At 34.5% G+C, this 22,942-nt stretch overlaps 1 protein-coding gene across 4 annotated transcripts in view; it reads right to left on the bottom strand.

Moving 5' to 3' along the window:
- Positions 1-381: 381 nt before the first annotated feature.
- Positions 382-22,942, bottom strand: part of Cblb (Cbl proto-oncogene B) — a 199,383-nt gene continuing 176,822 nt past the window's right edge. For all 4 annotated transcript variants that reach the window (XM_021735091.3, XM_021735092.3, XM_040270443.2 and 1 more), the window contains 2 exons: positions 16,792-16,911; positions 382-4,035 (listed from right to left, as the gene is read on the bottom strand). In XM_021735091.3, coding sequence (XP_021590766.1) covers positions 3,776-4,035; positions 16,792-16,911 — 380 coding nt within the window. In that variant the 3' untranslated portion in view covers positions 382-3,775. The remainder of the gene's footprint in view (positions 4,036-16,791; positions 16,912-22,942) is intronic.

Raw genomic sequence — 22,942 nt, 5'->3', positions numbered from 1 at the left:
CTGTTCCCCCACCATCAGTATTTTTCCAATGATTAGAAATGTTAGGTTTTTAAAGAGAGGATATAACTGTTGATTGGGAATTGTCAATTATCTAGTATTTCATCTCAAAGAACTTCGGCCTTTCCCAAATATGGTTTTTATTACTGGGAACTTTAATATAACCTTCATTTGAGTTCTTGGTATGAGGGAAGTTTATCTATTAGATTTCCTTAAAGTTACATGGTCTTGGTATTTAATAACTAAACCATCTAGGATAGACACCTCACACCCCTTTGTCTAGCTAGCTATTAAATGTCTTTTTCTGAATATGAAGCATAATCACAATGTATAAATGCTCTGAAATACTTGCATTCATTTGAAAAATAAAATACCAACTCAACATTTTGTTAACGTTCATTTTATAAAATACCTTAAAAGAACAGAAAAAGTCCTCGATGGTACAAAATAACCAGAATTGAAAAAGAATGAATAAAATATAAATTAATCAAACACATAACTATTTTGCCACATTGGACAAGTTTTTTTTTAAAAGGCATTAAAAAACAACAATATGGTCATGGGGAAGAAAACACTTCACTCTCTTGCCATCTTCTTCTGGAAACTCTCATTAGAAACATAAAATTCCAGGTTATCAGGCAGTACTTGTGTTATTTAAAACAAACGGTAATTTGCTTCCAAGTGGATGAGTTTGAAATGTTTTTTTTGAAACCAGATTAGATAATTCAGTGCAAATTAAAGCTTCAAGTTGAAAATGTAAGAGGAAAAAATATGTCCAGGAAATGCTTCTGGAACTGAAAAATTTAAAAGTTCACACACCAAAAACAACTTGCAAAGGTGTCTTCATAATGTGAAATACCAAGTTAACAAATGAGCCCTTTGAGGTTACAATTGGGGCTCCATCATTAAGACTATTTGCAATGTAGGCAGAGAAACAGACGGGGCAGAGCTAAAGGTCTTGTCGCTGCATTCATGGAAGGAATTCTAAGTTGAGCATAAAATGCTTTGATTCAATTCTAGAAAATTTGGCTGTGATTATCAGATATCTAGGGGAACACAAACCCAAAACAGATTATGGAGATAAATGTACTGAAATATTATGATAAATTGTTCTACCCCAGAAATGTCAGGATTTTAAAGAAAGGATATTTGGTTGTGGGGGTTAATATTGGTCATGATTTTGTTGTAATCTCATGAATAATAAATATTGGCTTAAAGAATAATATTACCAAATCTTAAGAATTGGGAGAAAGGTTTAACTTACTGGATTACAGTGAAAGAAGGTTGGGAATGTTTCCTATTAACAGGATGTCACTATATATAATAAAAAATCTGGTTTAATTTTCTCCTCAAAAATTCTTTATGAGCATGACATCATAGGCAACATGTAGCTATGAGTTTTCACCATAGTGTGACAGTTTCCCTTATTCCATTTGATATAAATTTTTGATTTATTTTACTTAATGAAAAAACTAATGGCTGCTACTGAGTACAAGATGCATAGAGATTTTGATGGAGATTAGAAAACTATAAAAGTCCCCTTCCAAAAAAATTTTCAAGTCCAAATTTACTATATCATTCTTTTCTTTTTAATTTCTCACTGAAAATTTTCATTATTACTTGAAAACTGAATGAGAATGTACTGTTTCCTAATGTTCTTATTTTACTTCATTCTCTAAAACATTATCACAAAAAAAGTGGCAACTTTTGGCTTTTCGACTTAACCTATCATTGGTAAGTCATAAAAAGCCCAAAATATACAGTGCTATTCCAATGTGACATCAAAAACTGAAAAAACAAGTTAAAACTCATAACATGGAGTTCACAAAGCAAAAGAGAATTGTCAATGCTATTCTAAAAGTGTAAAAAAATGGTACTTATTTACTCAAAGGAACAGCATCTAAGGCAAATTTAAAAATCCCCCTTTAGGGACATAACCAGCTTAGTCCTATCTGAAGAAATTCATACAAGAGTACAAACTATGCATGGCCTGTGAGTCCTCAAGAAAGCCAGACTGTAAAGAAAGGGTGTGTGTCACTTTGCAAAGGAATTTGTGAGTTCCCCGCCCTGGGTCAACTTGCCTGTCTGCACAAGTCTTGTACAACATTAGTTTCATCAGACCTAGCTGATGTCCTATCATGTCCTGAGGAGAGTCTCACTCTCTGATGCATTTTTTTTTTTTTTTTACAACACAAAAGTGATGGGTGAAGTTAAGAATGGAGTGGTAGAAAAATGCAGAAACCCACAATTTGTCCATAGTTAGAAAACTTTCTGTGGGTTCAGGCATTTTATATAGGGAGAGTTTTGTCTGTCTCATTTCTTCCCTAACTTCTCATTAGGAATGGGGGAAAAAAAAAAAAAACTATTGGAAAATCCTGAGGCTATAATGGAAACCTTCCAGGTTTTGTCCATCAGAGACTTCTGCCATCAAAAATGCATATAAAAAACAACCCATTACATTGGAATCAGCCTGTGAGAGTTTGTGCTTAAAAACACAGTGCCTACAATCGGCACATTGTAGATGCTCAATAAATATTTATAGATCTATTAAAAGTAATAACATGGTTTCTGAAGAAACTTATTTTGCAAAAAAGGCAAAAATTAATTTCTTTTACCTGACTGATTGAAGCAATGTGGAACAATGATCGCATCTACAAATCAAATATGAACCCGAATTTGGAAAGAGAAATTTACTAAGAATTTTGCAAAAACATTGCCACAGTAGCATTGGAACTTAACAGTGCACCAAAGATTTAATAATCTCATTGCAGTGTGAAGTGGATCCCATGGCTGTTCGAAACCAGGGTCTGATCGCACAAATAGGAAATGAAATCTGTTCCACTTTGGAAAAGATATATCCATGATTTTATTTTTAGTTTAATATATTTTGGGGAGATGGCCTCCTGAAAGTAATGCAGGGCTAAGTATCAGGGGACCTCATTATATTACTTCAGTATGGCATTGTCTTGTGCAAGTGTATGTCTCTCACATCTGCAGTAGTTGCTTTCTCATGTTTTTTGATTTTTACAGCATTGTGGAACCCTGGGATGACAGAGACAGAACATGTGGAAAATTAAAGGTTACAAAACCTACCAAGAGAATCTCCTCTATATTACGTAAAAAACCCTTAGAAAAGGCAGTTAATTGACAAATATATGCTTTATACATTCAGGTTTTTTCCCATCTGTCAACAGTGATGGTTTCCAAAGAAAAGACTCAGTAGTGAAGACCATACACAGTTTGTTTTTCTTTTTTGCATTAGTTTGATATGTTGAAAATCAGAACCTTTAAAGCATCTTGTAAATGAGAGAAATGGAACTGGACCTAGGGGCTGGGCTTGGGGCATGGATGGCAGAGACCAAAATGAAGAGGTGCTTTAGCTGCTGACATGGACAGCAAGAGTTGATGGGAAATGTTACAGCAGACCTGACCACTCTACAAAGGGTCCGTCAAGAACACAGTACAGGTATCAAAAACAAACACAAACTTCAACTTCGTCAACTTGTAAACAAGGAAAAGCATTTCACAGATTCAAAGTTCATGGGAAGTAAACGTCTTTAAATTATTTTTGTCAGTTCAACCCTGATTTAAAAGTATGGCTAGCAAAAACAAGGAAGCCGCAGAATCAACATCCTGAGCAAGTAACAGACTTCTGTGAAGCTGCACTCTGGCCTCCCTCCCGAGATGCTTTCCCTCTTGAATTCCATCTCAATCCTCTTTCCATACTCCTGGAATATTTGTCAACTTCTTTCCGCTGTGGTATCTACAGTTCTGGCTGCTATAGATTTAGACGTGGGGAGACTGGAGGAGGAAAGGCAAATTCTCGGAGGATGCTACGGGCCACTTCAACATTATTCTGGGCTATCTCTAAGGCTCTCTTCACCTCTTCAAAGGCATAACCCTCTCCCATGAGTTTTGCAATTTTTGCATCGACATTTTCCAATGCTGCCTCAGGCCCATGGGGTTTTCTGTGGTGAATTTCTGGTGCAGTCTTGCGGGGTCGTGGTTTAGGGGGTCTGGCTGGTGCTTGTGAACCATCTGTGTAGATTTTAAAGAGAGAGACCATTGAAACAGATAAAAATGAAGATATTAAAACATAATGGTGTTATTTTAAGTAGAATAATATAATTTTCCACCATCTTTACAAACTTTTACCCTTCCATTTCATTGTGAGATAGGTAATATTATTCCCATTTTGAACATTAGAGAAGTTGTGGAAGAATATGTATTTGTAGTTCGAGAAATTTATGCATTCAATTTTAGATTTCACATTTTATTTTTCAAATCATATGAAATAAGAGGTACAGAAGGAAACTACTGTCCAAAAGAGGAAGGTTTTACTTTATTTAGCTGTACAATTTATCTTTCTGAACCCTGGCACAGGCTGTGGCTAATGGTCCCCAGAGGAAGAGTCTGGGGAGGTTTCTACCAAAAGAAACTCTCATACATACACATGAGGAACACCCCCCAAACGTCCTCTATCCCACCTGTGTCACAGCAGAGAAACTCAAGACACTTTTTGTATGGTCTCTTCCTGCCTCATTTTTCAGGTCTATAATTCTATGCTTTACTGAGGCTAGAGAAAAAAAATTAAAAGAACAGAGCAAAGGCTTTGACTGTATTAATCAACAGGTTGAACAGAATTAAGCATGACACTGTGCTCAACAATTTATCCAGATTCCCATGTAGCAGGATGTGTGTGAGAAAAAGAAAAGCTAGATTAAACATCAGGAGTGGAGAAATGGATTCTAGATCAGTTTCCCAATGATAGTAGTTTCTCAAAGTGAAATCAATGAGATTGGTGCCCATGAATGAACAGTGTCCTTAAGAGAAAATTAATTCCAGGCCTCCTCCCCATGCAGATCCCAGGGCACGGCCTAGCTAACTGGACAGGGTATGTTCATCCCTATAGCTATATTCTGTACAGTATTTAAAAAGCCTATGTTACCAAAATGCAAAAGGATTAAATAAGAAGTCAAATTTATGCCATCAAACAGCTATACATTTCTAGACAAGTTTGTAGACAAGACTTTATTTAACAGCTGGCATTTGCAGCTGTTAAATAAACAAATCCAAGGACAAGAAGCAAAAGTGAAGTGGCTCCAAGCCAAATGCCTCAGGCACAAAATGTCCCCTCTGGCTCCTGCTCTCTGCCTTGCTACCTATTCCAGTGGCTTCAGAAGGTACTGTACACTGACTGATATTTCCAATAATAATCAATTTAAGTCATAAAAATTGACTAGACACATTATTTCATATTTTCTTTTTAAATAAAGACATGGATGATATTTTTTTCCATGAAAAGGTAACCAAAAAACCAAAAATTATCCCATTCACAATTCTGGCAATATCAGCATTACCTACATAAAAATAGAAGCACCAGGATTAACATATTTGTTTCTACATGAAATTAGATAATAGCCTTATTTTTAATTTTTTGCTTCGAGGATAGTATCTAGTTTTAAAAAATATCAGAACTATAGGAAATGTATTTTAAAGTCTGCTTATATACAAGAACATGCAATTCCTTGATCTCACTAAAATCTATATGGTTTTGCCTCTGTAATTAAACATCTGAAATCATTATGGTCTGTTAAATTGCATTTTTAGTAGGTTTTGTGATTCCATTCATTTTTCTATTAAATATTTTCATTACCAGGCAGAGATGAACAACAAATTATACTTTGGTTTTAATCATGTTAAAAAATGCTTATAAATTCTAGTAAGTTTTCCTTTAATCAACCATCATGAAATTCATATGTTGAAATCATTTGTTCTGAGGTACTTTTGAGGAAAGAAAAGCATCTAGACTTAAACACAAGTCATAAATACCTTGTATCCTGCTGGTAATTTTCTAAGAGATCTCTAATACTACTATTTTGATTTTGTACAAATTACTGAGAGGCACACACATGTCATGCATGTTTAAAAGAAATAGTTAACATTCAACTGAAGTGAGAAAGATACTGTGGCAGCTAGAGACACAACTAATAGCATAATTGGCAACTGTTAAGAATTATGACTTTGTTTGATAAACATGTGTATCTCTGATCTTGGCAGATAACACTGAAAAAGAACTTATCAGCCAGACCAAGAAAAGCAAGAACCTGAGAGGAGGAGGTGGCCGACTAGAGGAGCCCAGCACTGGTATCCTCCACAAAGAACCAAAGTGATTCATGTATCGCTGCATTCTGAGGCAAGTGACTGTGGAAGAATGCTGGAAAGCAGCAAGAAAGAGGCTGGAATATTGTTATTCAGAGAGCTGGGGCAAAACCTTAGTAAGAAACACAAAATATGCTGGCATCTGCAGCCTCAGCTCCACGCCCATGGGAGGAGGAGTCTCCCATTTGTAGAGATAAGGGTAAAAGCAACAGTCCTAGCAATCCTGGCTACTGGAAAGGTTCACATTCCTCACAGGCCTGTAACTCACTTAGATAAGTAACCTAAAATCTGCAAGGTAGCTAGCTTTGCCTTCAAAAAAGTTCTTACATCATTTCCTGGTGACCCACTGGGTGCTGTAACCAAGAGACATTTGAGAAGGGAGCTATTTTCTGGGTTTGAACTGCTTAAGGAGTCAGAAACCTTGTGCAGTCCCATTTCCAGATTTTCCAAAGACATTTCACTGCAGTGGCTTGGAGAACAGCTGCCTTGCAAACCCAATTTAACTCTGAGTGACTGTGACCCATGCCTGCTTGGTGCCCTGCAGGGGATTGGTGTTGAGACAGAGGGAATGGAGTGCACCATGCTTGGGATTAGGGTGCTTGCCGCAACTCTTAGATCAAGAATGAGGCCACACATGTGTGAACTTAAGACAGTGCCAGGACTAAAGGCAGGTACAGTGTGTCCTTCCCCCTGTGCTGAGCGTTCTGTTGCCTGTTGATGATGGGGCAGGAAGCTAACACTGGGATTCCCTCTGCTGCTGCCCCCACAAAGGCATGCTGGGGGGGGCCTGAACAACTCTACTGCTTCAGCTTTTGCCCCACCCAGGGGTGCCAAGTGCAATTTTGCTCCTCTCTGGTTGAGGTTACACTCTTAGCCTGGGGTACTACCACAGCAAGAGCAGCGAAGAATACCACAGTTCGGCTGCCACCCTACCTATGCAGCCACCTTCTGTCTGTATACCATATCTGACCATGCATGGCTGTCAGGACTGCTTGTGAGCACCAGAGAGGGGATGTTGCAGTTGCCACCACCACTTCTCCCTGTGCAGCATCTAGGTCCCCACCACTGACTGGTAGAAGACAGTGTTAGAGGCTTCTCTTATTATAGGGACAGCCATTCAGTGATCAGCCCACACCCATTATTTTCTACACCATACGTGCCTGAGCTGCTAGAATGTCCCCACTTTTTTGTGGTCTGTGGTGACAATGAGTCTCTCCAACTCCAATATGGCACACCCTGCCCAAACTCACTAATCACTGCCAATGAAACCACAGGGAGATTAGATTAGGGTGTCAAACTAGAAACAAAGCCAACACTGCATATCAAACGAATCCCAAGACCCACCTTCATGAGAAAACCACTTACTAAGAAGATTCTGTAGAAGTGATAGAGGTGATAGTTGTACATCTGGTAGATCAGATATCTCTATCAATGCAGGAACACAAAAAATTTGAAAACACAGGTAATATGTCTCCAAAAGAACATAATAACTCTTTAGTAACAGATTCCAAATCTGTTATGAATGAAATGCCTGAGAAAAAAATTTTTAAAAATGATTGTAAAAATGCCGAAAGAGATCCAAGAGAATAGATAAATAATTAAGTAAGGAAGGTTGTGCAGAGATATGAATGAGGAACCGAGGAAAGAAATAGAGATTCTGTAAAAGAACCAAATAGAAATCTTGGAAATGAAGATTTCATTAGAAATCTTACTAGAGAATTTCAACAATAGACTAGATCAAGCAAAAGAAAGAATATCAAAACTTAAAGACTTTTTTTATTTTGAAGTATACCATTAAGATGATGTGGGTTATATATCCATTCAAAATCACTTTGGGACATTATTAAATAAACAAACATTAGCATTTTTCTGGAATACTCAAAGGTAATAAGAAAAATGTTAAGAGCCTAGAAAACTTATTCAATGAAATAACTGTAGAAAACTTCCCTAATGTTGGGAAAGATATTAATGTTCATATCCAGATGAACCCAAACAGACACGACTAGAAGAGATCTTTACCAGAGCATATTATAGTCCATCAAGTACAAGACAAAGAAATTAACATCTCCAAGAGCAAAATGTCAAATCACATTTAAAGGCATTCCATTAGACTAATAGCAAATTTCTTGACAGAAACCTCGCAGGCCAGGAGGGAATGGAGTGACATACTCCATGTTCTGAAAGAAAGTAATTAATAACCACAATTACTATACCCAGTAAGGTACCTTCAAAAATAGAGAAATAAAGATATACCAAGATAAGCAAAAACTGAGGGAAATCATGACCAGCAGACCAGCCTTACCAAAGACATTGAAGGGAGTTCTACACCCAGAAGTGGAAGAAAGATAACTACCATAATGAGAATATGTGACAGTATACATCCCTGTAGAAGATAGATCAGAGAAGAGAATCAAACATTATCAATACAATAAGTCATCAAACACAAAGAATATTCAAAATAACCAGAACATCAACAAAATGATTAGAATAAGTATCTACTTATCAATAACCTTGAATATAAACATGTTAAAATTTCCAATTAAAAGATACAGATTGTCCAAATAGATAAATTAGTCAACAGTATGTTGCCTAGAAGAAAATCACTTCACAATAAAGACATAGATACATAGACTGAAAATGAAAGGATGGAAAGAGTATTCTAAGCAAATGGAAATCTAAACTGAGCAAGAATGGCTATATTTACATATGACAAAATGACTTTTAAGACAAAAACTGCAAAAAGGTCACTATATAATGATCAAAGGATCAATTCAGCAAGAAAATTTAATAACTGTAAATCTATATGCACCCGATATTGAAGTAACCAACTTTATAAAACAAATACTATTTAATTTAAAGGGAAAGAAATGTTCCAAAACAATGGTAGGGGATTTAAACACCCCACATTCATCAACAGGAATATCACCAGAAAAATATCAACAAATAAGGAGTTATACTACAGATTAAATGGACTTAGACATTTACAGATTTATTGCATTCTATCCAATAGCTGAGAAACACATTCTTTTTAACAGCACATGGAACTTTAGATCTCAAAACAAGTTGAACAAATTAAAAAAAATGAAATCATATCCTGTATCTTTCCTGATCACAATGGAATAAAACTAGTAGTCAACAACAAAAGAAATTTTAGATAGTATAACAAATGAGTGGAGACTGAACAAAAGTCTTCTGAATGAATGCTGGGGTCATCAATGAAATCACAGGGAAATTTAAAAATTTCTCAAATGAAAATGGAAACATACTAAAACTTGTTTGATGCAGTAAAAGTGGTATTGTTAGGGAAGTGTATAGTAATGAGCACTTGCATCAAAAAATTTCAAATAAACAACTTAACATAATACACAACTTAATGTATCTCTTAAGGTTTTGAAAAAGCAAAACAAACCCAAACTCAAATTCAGAAGGAAACAATAAATATCAAAACCAATGTAAACAAAATAGAGACTAAACAAGCAATAATAAAGACAAATAAAACAATTGGTTCTTTGAAAACAAACAAAATCAACAAACTTTTAGCTGGAATAATCAAGAAAGATGAGAGAGGATCCAAATAAATCAAATTAGAGACAAAAACAAGACATTACATCAACCAAAACTACAGAAATGCAAAGACTCATCAGGGATTATTATGAAAAACTAAGCTTACAAACTGGAAAAATCTAGAAGAAATGGACAAATGTCTGGATATAGATGACCCACAAAAACTGACATGAAGACATAAAAATATGAATAGGTAATAACAAATAATGAGACTGAATAGGTAACAAAAAGTTCAACAAAGAAAAGCCCAGAGCCAAACTTTAAATGAGAAGTACTGATATCAATTTTCCCCAAACTATTGCAAAGAACTGAAATGGAGGGAACCCTTCCAAACTCATTCTTTAAAGCCATAAATCCATTACCTTAACCAAACAAGGACACAAGGAAGAACACAGACCAATATCTCAGAAGAACAAAGATGTAAAAATTGTTAACAAAGGCCTATCAAATTGAATTCAATAGCATGTCAGAACGTCATTCACCAAGAGTAAGCTGTTTTCATCCTAGGGATGCAAGAATGGTTCAACACATGCAAATCAACAAACAATATATCACATCAATAGAATAAAGGATTAAAATCATGATTATTACAACAGATGCAGAAAAAGCATCTGATAAAACTTGGCATCCTATCATGAGAAAAGCCCCAAACAAATTAGGGATGGAAAAACTGTTTATCAACAAAATAAAGGCTCTCTATGACAAACCTACAGCCAACCTCATCCTGAAAAGAGAAAAGCTGAAAACACTAATTTCCTCTAACATTAGGAGCAAGACATGTATATCCATTCTCACCACTCTTATTCAGTATAATACTAAAGGTTTTAGTCAGAGTAATTAGGCAAGACAAAGAAATAAAAGACATAAAAGAGGAACGGAAGAAGTAAAATTATCCTTTTTTGTGTGGGACACCATTACAGACACAGAAAAACCTAAAAAGACTATTAGAACTTATAAACAAATTCAGTAAAGTAATAGGATACAAATGTCAACATACAAAACCCTTTTTGTTTTTCTATATATCAACAATCAATTTGATGAAATCAAAATAGCTTTAAAAAAATACGTAGGGTATTTAAAAAAAATACCTAGGGGGTAAACTTAACCAAGTAAATAGAAGACCTCTACAATGAAAATTACAAAAAAATGAGCACACACACACAGGAAAAACCTCACATGTTCATAGACTTGAAGAATTAATATTGTTAAAATGTCCATACTATCCAAACCAATCTATAGTTTCAAAGCAATCCATACCAAAACATTAATGACATTCTTCATAGAACTAGAAAAAAACAATCCTAAAATTTATATGGAAATACAAAAATCCCTGAGCAGCCAAAGCAATCTTGAACAAAAAAGACAAAGCTGGAGGCATCACTCTTGACTTCAAGTCATACTGAGATCCACAGGAAGCAAAACAGCAAGATTTTGGCATAAAAAACACACACACAGACCCATGGAATAGAAAAGCAATCAAAGAAATAAACCTATGCCTCTAGAGCCAACGAACTGACACAAGCACAAAAACATATGTTAGAGAAAGGAGAGGCTCAACAAATGGAGAGGACTGAAACTTGACCCGTTTCTTATCATATACAAAAACCAACTCAAAAATTCTGAAACTACTGGGAAGAAAAAATATAGGGGAACAACTTCAAGACAGGGAATAATTTTCTGAATGGGACTCCAGTGCATAAGAAACCAATTCAAAAACTAACAAATGGGCTGACACCAAACTAAAAAGCTTTTGCATAGCAGAAGAAACAACAAAGTAGAGTCAACCTACAGGATGGGAATATCTGTCAACTAGTTATCCAATAAAGGATTAACATAAAAAGCATAAATATAAACATAAAAAAACTAATAATAAAAATGAACGAATGATCTGAGTGGCTACTTCTCAAAAGAAGAAATACAAATGGCCACCAAGTATATTAAAAATATTTGGTATTATTAGCCATCAGAGAAATCCAAATCAGAACTATGATGAGATATATGTCACTCCAGTTAGATGGAAAATTATCAAACAACAAACAAAAACAACAGGAGAGGAGATTGTAGAAAATGAACTTTTCAATACCACTGGTGAGAGGAGATTGTAGAAAATGAACTTTTCAATACCACTGGTGAGAATGCAAACTAGTACAGCCAGTATGGAGAATAGTATGGAGGTTCCTCAAAAAACTAAAAATAGAACTCTCATGATCAAGTTGTCCCACTCCTGGGTATATAGTCAAAGTAAATGGAATCAGCATACCAAAGAGACACCAACAGACCCATGTTTATGGCAGTACTATTCACAATAGCTAAGATATGGAATTAGCCTAGGTACCCAGCAACAGATGAATGGATAAAGAAACTATTACCCCCCCCACACACACACACAATTTGAGTATTATTCATCCATAAAGAAGAATGAAAATCTGTCATTTGCAGCAAAATGAATGGAACTGGAAGGTACTGTTAAATGAAATAAGTCAAACCGAAAGACAAGTACTTCACATTCATTCACATGTGAAAACAACAAAAAAGATCTTAAGTAAAATAGGGATAACTAGGATCAGGAAAGGGTGGGGATGAGGCGAAACAGGATGTTGAATTTGATCAGTACACTGCACATATGGAAATGTCACAATGAACCCCATTAATATATATAGAGAACCTGTCTATATGGCTGTTCATGATGATAGTATTTTTGAACTCCAATGAAAATGACAGCATATCAAAATAAGTTCGAGAAAAGTTAGGGCCAAAGGATACAAAGAGTACATCTTCCTGGAGTACTCAAAGATGTGAGGACATTAATATGCTTTAGTTACTGAAATGCAAATGTACCAAGGAGTGAAGTGTAGGGCTTGCATGAATTTTTGTAATAAAACAGACTTGGAAGCCATTTCTTGCAGGCAGCTGTCTACTTTTAGCTAACACTTGTATTGTTCACAGTTAACACTTGTTTGGGGGAAGAAAGGTTTGAAAAGCCCTGGTTTAAGAGTAAACCTTGGTTCAGTTTTCATTGTTTGAACATTTGGAAAAGCAAAGAGAAAAGCTTTGAATGATACAGGAAATAGACTAATGTAAAACATGGCTGGAATACTACCTAGAATGATTTTTCTAGGTCATGCATACTAGATAGGAGCAGCATGATCCTCAAAGAACTAAAAATTGGTTCTTGTAGGATGAACAAAAAACAATCACAGGTGATAAAATGGTGTGTGACCCTCCAAAGCATCCATAGCACATGGAGATCAAGCATGTCAGTGGCACTGAACTTTATTTGTTATGGGGGCAGGGAATAATCAGGAAAAACAAATTTCCACATATTCCTCTTACGCAGACTGTGGTGTAAAAAAAAAAAAAAGTCAGTCCCACTTGTGGGTATCTACATAATCTACAGATAGGAGTCAATGGAACTTCCACTTCAGTGGTGTTCTTATTTCTTCCTTCATTATCTAAACTTTGCCCTGTCCCCGTATTTTGAAAGATGTGTCTAAGAAGCAAATGCTACTATATTGACTAATTACATTTTTCATTTTCTACTTGTTATACTAAGTCCTGTTTAGTCATAACTATCAACCCAGTTTCTGTATTTCTAGACAAAAGCCAAGGTATTTAATGTCTTAAGCTTTCTTCCATAAAAAGTTAGGGTTTCTGTTAGACTTTTAAAATACTACAGTAGTGTTTGACAGCACATAAAAATGATAAACTATTATACAATAATTTAAATGACATTTATTAAAAAATTAATGATGTGGTAAGATATTTATGATACTATGTTAAATGTAATCGAGATAGAATTGCCATATTGAGTATGATCTTAACTATGTAAAAATGTGCATGAACAGAACATTAGAAAAGAGTGCTCCAAAATAGAAATAATGCTGCTTATTGATGATAGGGTTATAAGTGATTATTTTTTCCTACTGATTTTTTTATAATTCCATTTTATGTCCCAATGTACATGTACTACTTTCATTTCATTCATAAAATGACCACCAAAATGAAATAGACTCAGATCCCATCTCTGTTAGTTTTATAGATCTGAGCTGCTCACAGTGACAGATTTTGCTAATGTTAAAAGTACTGGAAGCACGTAGGCTTTTTTAAGGTCATGTGAAAATGACCAGAATCCAGGTTTTGAAATCACTGTATAGTTCTATCCCCTGTGTGAAGTGAAGCTATGATTTCCAGTTGAGATTTTTGCAAAGATGACTGCAAAATATTGTGGTAATATAAAATTTACATTACATCCTTCAGTTTTCTTTTAATCTAGTAAAGGAAATATAGTATTAAAATTAATTCCTTTTATAATGAGATCTTCTATGAGATATATTTGTCAATGAGATATTTCACTGGTTACAAACATAATTAATACATGTTGCATAAAATTCTAACATCATTTTCAAGTGAAACATTGAACTTCCTTGTAAATACTAATGCTATGAAAAATCGTCAAGGTTATTTGGTTCAGCACAAGAACTATAGATTTTTTAAAGAATTCAAACTCTAGCAAAATATAATTATAAGCAAAAGGCAAACTAAACATTTTGTAAAAAGTTCAACAGAGATATTATAGATATGGCTATATGTTACATGGATGAATAACATACCCATGTAAAAGTAGCAAAAAATTTGCCCCATATATATTATATGAGAATTTAATACTGGTTAGTTAAGTATATCATAAACATAATCAGAATAAGATTTATGTGATTAAATATAAATAGTTAACTTTAAAAATCTTGAAGAAAATTATAAAATATTTTCTCTGGGAAGAATAAAACATTTGGAAGGCTCTTTTGTACATGTAGACATGCATGTTTGTGCACACATTTAGATAAGACAGATATTTTTATATTAATGAAACTATATTTTGGAATTCTTTAGAAATATTCTTCACAGAAACATATCCATAAATAAGTTATTAAGAATTATTTAGCTACCTATAAAAGATAATCAAAATTGAATTTATAAAGTGCAATAATCACACCAGAATTCTCATTTTAAGAGACTTTGGTAAAAACAGATTAGTTACTACAAGGTAAGGCAACTGGAATCCTGAAAGCACATAGCATCCTCTCATCCAGTCTCAGGTTGTGAATGGAAAGACTTAATTCAGAGAGCCAGCACAAGCTCCGTGCTTGTGTGAAATGTATCAGTGGACAGCCAGATAGCCCAGTGAGCTGTATGTGTGTGCAAATACAAGTTGGAAATCAAGTTTTTAAATTTTCTTTTGTGTTTGTGAAGACAGTTTATAGAGCATATTGAAATATTTGTTGTTATAGCTATATGAGGCCCTCAGAGTAATCATCAGTACTATTTTTATTGCTTAGGCAAAAACTAGATCAGGCTTCTTCTAAATGGCTATGTGGGGATATTTCAGCAAGGTTTTTGTTACTCAAAAGTTCCTCCTGAAATTCTTTGTGTAATGCTAATTGGGTTTTGTATCTCTGGGAATCATACATGTGAGTGCTGTTTTTCTGGGCTCCACAACACTCATATAATATAAAGAAAATAGTAAAGTAACTATGAAAATAACACTGTGGCCACAATTCTTTCCATAACTTGAGTATGTTTTTTTTCAATCCAGAGTTGGTGGTGTTGAAAATCTCATTTTAAATCAGTCGTGATAATTTTCTCAAAATTGTATCTTAATGTTATTTCCTTAAAGGATTTGCTTTTTCTTTTTTATGATATCATCTCTCTTTGATTTTAATGACTTATTATCAAATCTATCATTTTGAATAGAACTATAGGCCTCGCATGGATATACCTGAAACCTGAGAAACTAAAATAAACTGGTAAGAGAACATGAAAGGTTAGTAACATTTTCTATGTTATCCTGAATTATATGCAAAAGTTAAAACATGGAAAACTATAGAGGGAATTCTGCATACCTCATGTATCATCATCTACCCACTCATATATGTACCCATCTATCCATCCATGCATCCATTCGTCCTTCAGTTATCTACCCATCACCTATCTATACACCCAAGAAACATGTGCTAGGCATGCTTTTGGATATCTGGGGCTACAGCAGTGCTATGGACTGAATGTTCATGTCCACTGAAGTCTTTATGGTGATTATGTAATAAAGGTAGAGCCTCCCTGCAAGGAATTAATGTCCCCTTAAGAGACCCCAGAGCATTCCTTTGCTGTTACAAGGACACAGGGAAAAATGATCACGTATATAAGAGGAAGAACGCCCTTTCCAGACCCCAAACACCAGTACCTTGATTTTGGACTTCCCAGTCTCCAGAAATGTGAGAAATGAGTTTGATTTTTAAGCTACCTTCATATACAGTATTCAGGTATAGTAGCTCCAGCTAAGGCAAGCAACAGACCAAATAACATGCCTATCTTCAAAATGTACTTTAGCAGAGAAGATAAATAGGCAAGCATGGTAAAGAATAATGCAACTTCAGGTAGTGACAGGTACTATGAAGCAAAAGGAGACATAGAGCAACTACAGAATATGGGGGTGCTACTGGGATACAATAGACAGGGAAGGCCTCCTAGGAGGCAAAGCAGCAGGGCTTTGTTACTGATGGTATGAGTATAATCTGTATTCTCCAAGATGGAATATACTGGAACTTCATGGTTAACAGTGGAACACTGCACAGGAGCTATAAAACAAACTATGAGAACTAACAGCTTATAGAATAATACTGCTTGGTGCTAGTATTAATTCTAAAGAGAATTCTGCCTTAATGGATAAATGAGAGAACATGGCATTTCAATGTACAAAGAGATTTTCCCCCACTTCCCTGATCTGATAAGGCAAAACAAAAGTTAAAGAATGAATGAATCTTGAATTGAAGAAAGTGGCTTTACTGAGTGATCAAAGACGATATTAAGTCTGATTTTTCTCTTTTCCCCCGAGGCTGTACTGTGAGCATTCCTTTCATAATGCAAGCTTTATAAGCAAAACGCAAGGTGATAAGAATAAAATACTTTTTTGGACAGGCAGTGCTCATTAAATTATATAAGTAAAAGAAAGGCACTCTGAAAAGCAAAAAGCACCATATAAACTTAAGGTATTGTTATTACGATTAGCCAACCCACCTGAAGATGAAGGAAGCTGATCATAGTCCTGTGATGTTCTGTTGGATTTGACAGTTTCTCCTGGTAATCTCCTTGCGGGAGGCAAAGGAACTTGGCCACTTGCTGGATCCAAAAAGGGATCTTAGAAGTAAAGATAATTTTGAAATTAGAAGGATGATCTCTATCAACTGGCTGAAGAAAAATAACCAAAAAATTTCTATAAAGACTACAGCTTATTAAAAAAAAAAAAACCAGAAAACTAATCCCATGACTAATAGTAACCATTTTCTACTCTGCCTGCACATTTTCTACTTTATATATCACTTGCTCAAATATGTCATCCCATTTGTTTCTGGATAATAAAGGATCAATTTTTTTTTTACACTTTGCAGATCTCTTAGTTAATTGTAAAATTGTTGATGCAAACTGCTTCTGATTTTTAATTTCTATCCCAATCTGTCCTTTACAATGAATGAAAGTTGTTCAAAAGAACAAGTAGAAGAAAATTGGGTTATAAAATTGCCTTTAACAATATTTTCAAATCACTTAATCTTTCTAAGCATTAGGTAGACAAAATCTATAAAAGTGACCGAAATTTGAAATCTGTGGGGATTAAATGAATTCACGTACGTAATTCTTCTGTACTTATACATATCAGGTGCTTTTATTAACAATGGTATATTGGACATCCTACGCTCAAAATCAGTATTGTTAGTTGGTTCACTGAACAGTAAGTCCAATTGTGAAAAAACAATATGCCATTGATAACATTTTTAAATATGGATTAAGATTTGCTTTTTTTTAATTAAAAAAACACACAATCAGAGACAGGGCATCTAAATTGTGAAAAATATAAATTGTAGATTCTGTAAAGATTATTATTATTCCTTCTGACTACATTTAGTAGTTGGAATGAAAGGGAGAAAGAGATTTTCAGTACTGTTATATTAAATCATTAAAATATAAATTTAGTTTTATATGAACTTTGATCCTTAGAACTGACTCCTATTTCCAGTAATCTTTGGCTCACTAATAATTTACCTGGCTACCACATACAACTCAGATTCCTCTTACATTATCTTTTTCTGTTGGCAGTATCACCAAAGGACCACAGGTTCCTCTGAGGGCAGGGATCCTGTCTTATGCATGCTGTTTAAATTATATCCCCTAACTCGGAGAACATCTACTTGGCAAATATTTGTCTTAATATTTTCTTTTAATTACAAAAAATAAATCCACACAGATTTGGAGTTTCATAAATCAAACAGTAAAACTTGAATTGCTAACATAAAACAAAATTATAAATATTAAGAGTAAATTCTATTTTGTTAACTTTGAGTTTGACATTAATAATATATAGAAATATGACTATTCAAAAAGGAAATACATGCTTAGATCAGCTCTCTGTATAGTAAGTTGTGACTAGACAATGTAAGTCAGGATTCAAAGCCATTAATTTATTAAAACCCTTTTTGGGATAAAAAATTATCACTGGCTTTGCTGGGAACATTTTGACTTTAAGAAGGTTACTTTGCTTGCTTTCATTGATTTCAAGATTAAAATAATTTCCAGATTTTGAGCTTTCAATATTGAGTCAGTGGTTGAGCCACACTAATTCTGCCAAAACATTTTAGGAAGGAATGAGAAGATGAACTGAAATCCATGTGATAAATGTTGATATTCTGGTTGTTATAGAAACCCAAACATGGGGTTTCTGAATAAATTTGGAAATATCCCAAATATTTAGATTTAAATAGTCAATAAAATGTACTTTAAGTTCTTGTACACTCTGAATGCTGCTGATAAAACATAAGTCAGGGGAAAGATTATATTTTACAGTACATACAACTGCTTATTTCCTTACGGGTAGTTTATAATTTTATCTGATACAATTTTATGTTACATATGATGGACTTATGTTATTTCTAGTTATCTGAGACTAGTAAGTAAAATCTGGATATAATTCAGCACCACAAATAGATGATTAAAACATAGCTACACTATGCTGCTCTATTAATTTTACTTAAAAAGGAACTAGATGCAAAAAAAGTTACCAAAAATAGCAAAAATACTTATGATTCAGTTCTGAATCACCACTCTGTTCTGTCTTGCTTCACACCAAGCTTGCTGTTGGTTAGGTACGGGGTAAATAGGGTTCCGGTTGGGAAGTTACAAAGCTGGAAGCGTTCAGGCTTCAAGTGGAAGGACACTATATACACCACAATCACTACACAGTCTAACAGCTACTAGCTGTGCTCTGATAAGGACATTGTGAAAAGCAATAAAGCTTTTCTAAAACAAATTCTTCAAAAAGTAACTAAAGTCATATCTAATATTTCAAATTTAGGATTAAAACATACAAATTAAAAGTCCCATAGCCAATGTATTGTTTATATGATAATGTGTTTGATTCTCATTGTACGTATTCATTTATCAATCTATTGTAAAAAGTAAAGTTCTTCTGTTTGTGATTTTTATAGCATGGTAATACAAATTGAAAACTTAATATTTGGAGATTATAAAAAATTAAAGAAAAAATGGGAGAAAAAGGTTTGGTAACTAAGGAAAGAGTGTGCATGAATCAAAATTATGTTGTGTAAGAATATTTAACAACATTAATGATGCTCATAACATTAAGAAGTTTATAAGTAGAATATACAATGAAATAAATTTGATATAAATATGAATTTACACATGCATGGGCCAAAAAAAAAATGGAAGAAAACCTATCAATGATTCTTTGAGAGAATACAAGATGAAACTTTTTTTTTTTTCCCTATCTGAAACACTTCCAAATATTTACTGAAGAGTAGAAAAAGAACCAAAAACTGAACAGTTAAAACAACAGAACATTCCCTTTGTGCCTGTCCATAATCTGGAAGATTTATCAGTTAACTCCCAAATTTTGAAAGAATATAACCAATGTAGAATCTAATTATTGGGAGGAACCTGATGAACCATTTAGTTAAAACAAAGTTCTTCCTCTTGCTGCCCTCACTCTTCATCTCATGTTCTCAAAATCTCCAAAATGTAGTGATCTGGCCACTGAAATCCTTTATTATTTGTGAAACCACAGCCCCTGAGCTATCATAATTCTGGATAATTTAGAAGACGACTTCTTATGATGAATGAAAATTTCATTGTCAACACTTCTTACTTGTGAGGTGAAATGAAAGAAATATAATCCTTCTTTAACAGATACTGTAATTGCAGACAATTCTAATATATACTCAAGGTCTGGGTTAAACAGTCTTAGTTCCTTCAAGGCACTATAGTTTCCAGGGGTGGTATGAATTTCTTTTGTGGTCCTGATGGCAGTTCTTTGGAAATTCTCTAGCACAGTGTTTCTAAAACATGAACCTGCACCAGAAAATGCCAAAGGGCTTGTGAAAACACATATCGCTGGGTATTACTCCTAGAGTTTCTGATTTAGTAAAAGTCCTAAATTTTCATTTTAAAGCAATTTCCCAGGAGATGCAGATGCTGCTGATCTGGAAACCATGGTCTTGAGATTTCGCCCTTCTATTCCTTTAACCTGTCAACATCTGAATGCAGTGGTCTCCACATAGGGTGAATGCCATGAAGATCTGCTCCTCTGACTTGAATTCTGTCAGTGCAATCCCCAAATGTCATGAGTTTCCCTGGGCAGCTACCTATAATAGTGCTTCATAAAAGTTATAATAGTTAACAATACCCCCAGATCCTTTCAGTAACTATTGCTAAGGATCCAATTGTTTTTTTTTTGTTTTTTTTTGTATTTTACCTATGTAACTACATTTAAGTCCAAATAGAAAAACAAAACCTTCAATAAAATCAACTTTGCTTGCTTTCAGAGTTAAATTGTGACTTAAAAAAGACTAAATGAAGGACTTCCAAAAAGATTCCAGAGGAGAAAGTAAAAGAGAGGGGTGTAAGGCCTTCTGAATATATTGTATACTTTACACACTGCACAAACACTGGGTAAAGGGTATGAGCAAGACTTAACAACTGGCCTTGTCTTACTCCTCAAGCACAGGGCTCTGGCATAAAGTGGCAGGAGGGGCACCTATTACAACCCACCAGCACAAAGGAATACTTTTCAACCATACAGAAGAAAGTACATACATTCTAGCAGGAGCCTGGGGTTTGGATACAGAACATTGTGAGGCTTTTGTTGAAGACTCTAGGCTTTGTTAAGGTATGACTGGCCTGTCCAGAATAGATGGCTCATGTACAGCAGGGGGGCATTACTACTTTGCCAAAAGAAATCTTGTATGTCTAAAATAGGAAACAGATAAAAGAAGAACCAGAGTCACTCCCCTGCGTGGCTTCCCCTCCCTGATCCTGAGGGAGTCATGAGGTGCCACTGGAGAAACAACTGGAATCAGAATTGCAAACTCTAGATAAGGCTGGAAAGCTGGACTCAAGTCCACTGTGCAGGGCATGCTGAACAAGGAAATGAGCTCAATTAGGAGTTTAATGTATCACAAGAAAACTCAACCTCTTTTTCTAAGGCATCCCATGCCTTTAATTAGGGAAAACTATTTTCTCAAGGAAATCAAATCTCAATAATTCTTAAAAACCATTTATCTTTATATTGAACCATGACTACATAAATTGAGCAGTGAAAACGACAGCAGTAACATTTACCTAGGGTTAAAGATTGGCAATAACACCTTTGTCGACCTTTTATGATTCTAAAACTACGGACTTGAGCTTTAGTTCCACAGAGTATTTTTTCACTATGCTCAATTCTTAGGTGTGGATCTGCTGTTAAGACTCTCCCACTATATTTTTTTGTTAGTACAATTCCTTAAATATTTTGAAAAACACTCAAATGTTTATTAGCCAAAAGAAACATTTATGTTCTGTGATTCTGTGTAAAATAACAAAAATCCCCTTGGAAAAGGAGAATTGATACATGTGGCTTTATATTGAATAAAAATAACCATCACCATGGAGTTCATGAAAGATATAGTACAGACTAAAAATCTGTCATGTTAATGATATAAAAGGTTGAAAAAGGAAAAGAAGTTTCAATATTTTTCTGAGAATTACGAATATCAGGATATGTTAGTATTCTTGGGAATAGATTCAGAATACTTCCATATAAGATGGGGACAAGAATATTGAAAGGCTCAAGTGATACCATCACCCTATCCCCATGTGAGCCTCACGCTGTGTTAGGCACAGCTGCTGCTGAGTTCTCAGGCAGCCGAGCAAATGCAAAACAGGCACATATACAAATGTTTTATGTAACTTTCATTTTATTAAATACAGGTGATATTTTCAATTTGAAGTATTTTGTGTATTTATTTATTTATTTTTAAATAATACTTTGGTACCAGGGATTGAATCCAGGGGCACTTAACCACTGAGCCACATCCCCAGTCCTTTTTATTTTGAGGCAGGGACTTGCTAAATTGCCTAGGGCCTCGCTAAGCTGCTAAAGCTGGCTTTGAACTTGTAATCTTCTTCCTTTAGCCTCCCAAGTTGCCACCATGCCTGGCTGAAGTACTAATTTATTTTAGTGATTAATCTTGAAACGTGGTTTATGAAGATTTTATATAAATGACAATGAACATTGTAATTAGAACAAAGAATTAAAATATTTAACAATTAATTCTTCTGATACAGGAAAAAGTACATTTTACCAAGTAATGTAAAATGTTCTTTTCTAGTTTCTGAAAAGCTTTACAGTAAAAGAAACCACATTGAACTTCATTCACTGGGGCTTAAGTCACATCCAGAAAAGGTGATTGGTATGTTGTAGGAACCTAGCCAGATTATGCAGAATTAACTTAGTTACATGAATGCTTAACTAAGATTTAGAATGACATTTTAAAAAATAATTATAAAGTTCATATATTAAAATAAAAATATTTGAATAAGTGTAAGTGAAAAAAAGCAGCAACATGTTTCAGTGTTTTACTTAACTACAGGAATAAATGACTAACCAGTCATCCATATTTTCTGCTTGGACCAGAGTGGTTAGAACACTTGCTTTTTAGGAGCATCCACTGAATCTATAAGCTCCACGAGGACAGGAGGCATCTATCACAGTGGATGACTCAATATTTACTAATGAAAAATGAAACAGAATTATTCTGGAAAAATAAACCACTTTCCCATTGAGGTATGCAAGAGTAACCAAAGAATAAACTGAGAACTTTTTAAAAACTTTCCATGATCT

This window comes from Ictidomys tridecemlineatus, chromosome 3, assembly GCF_052094955.1.
Source record: "Ictidomys tridecemlineatus isolate mIctTri1 chromosome 3, mIctTri1.hap1, whole genome shotgun sequence".
Classification (NCBI taxonomy): domain Eukaryota; kingdom Metazoa; phylum Chordata; class Mammalia; order Rodentia; family Sciuridae; genus Ictidomys; species Ictidomys tridecemlineatus.
Note: the sequence above shows the minus strand (reverse complement) of the source record. Positions and strands in the feature narration are given on the sequence as shown.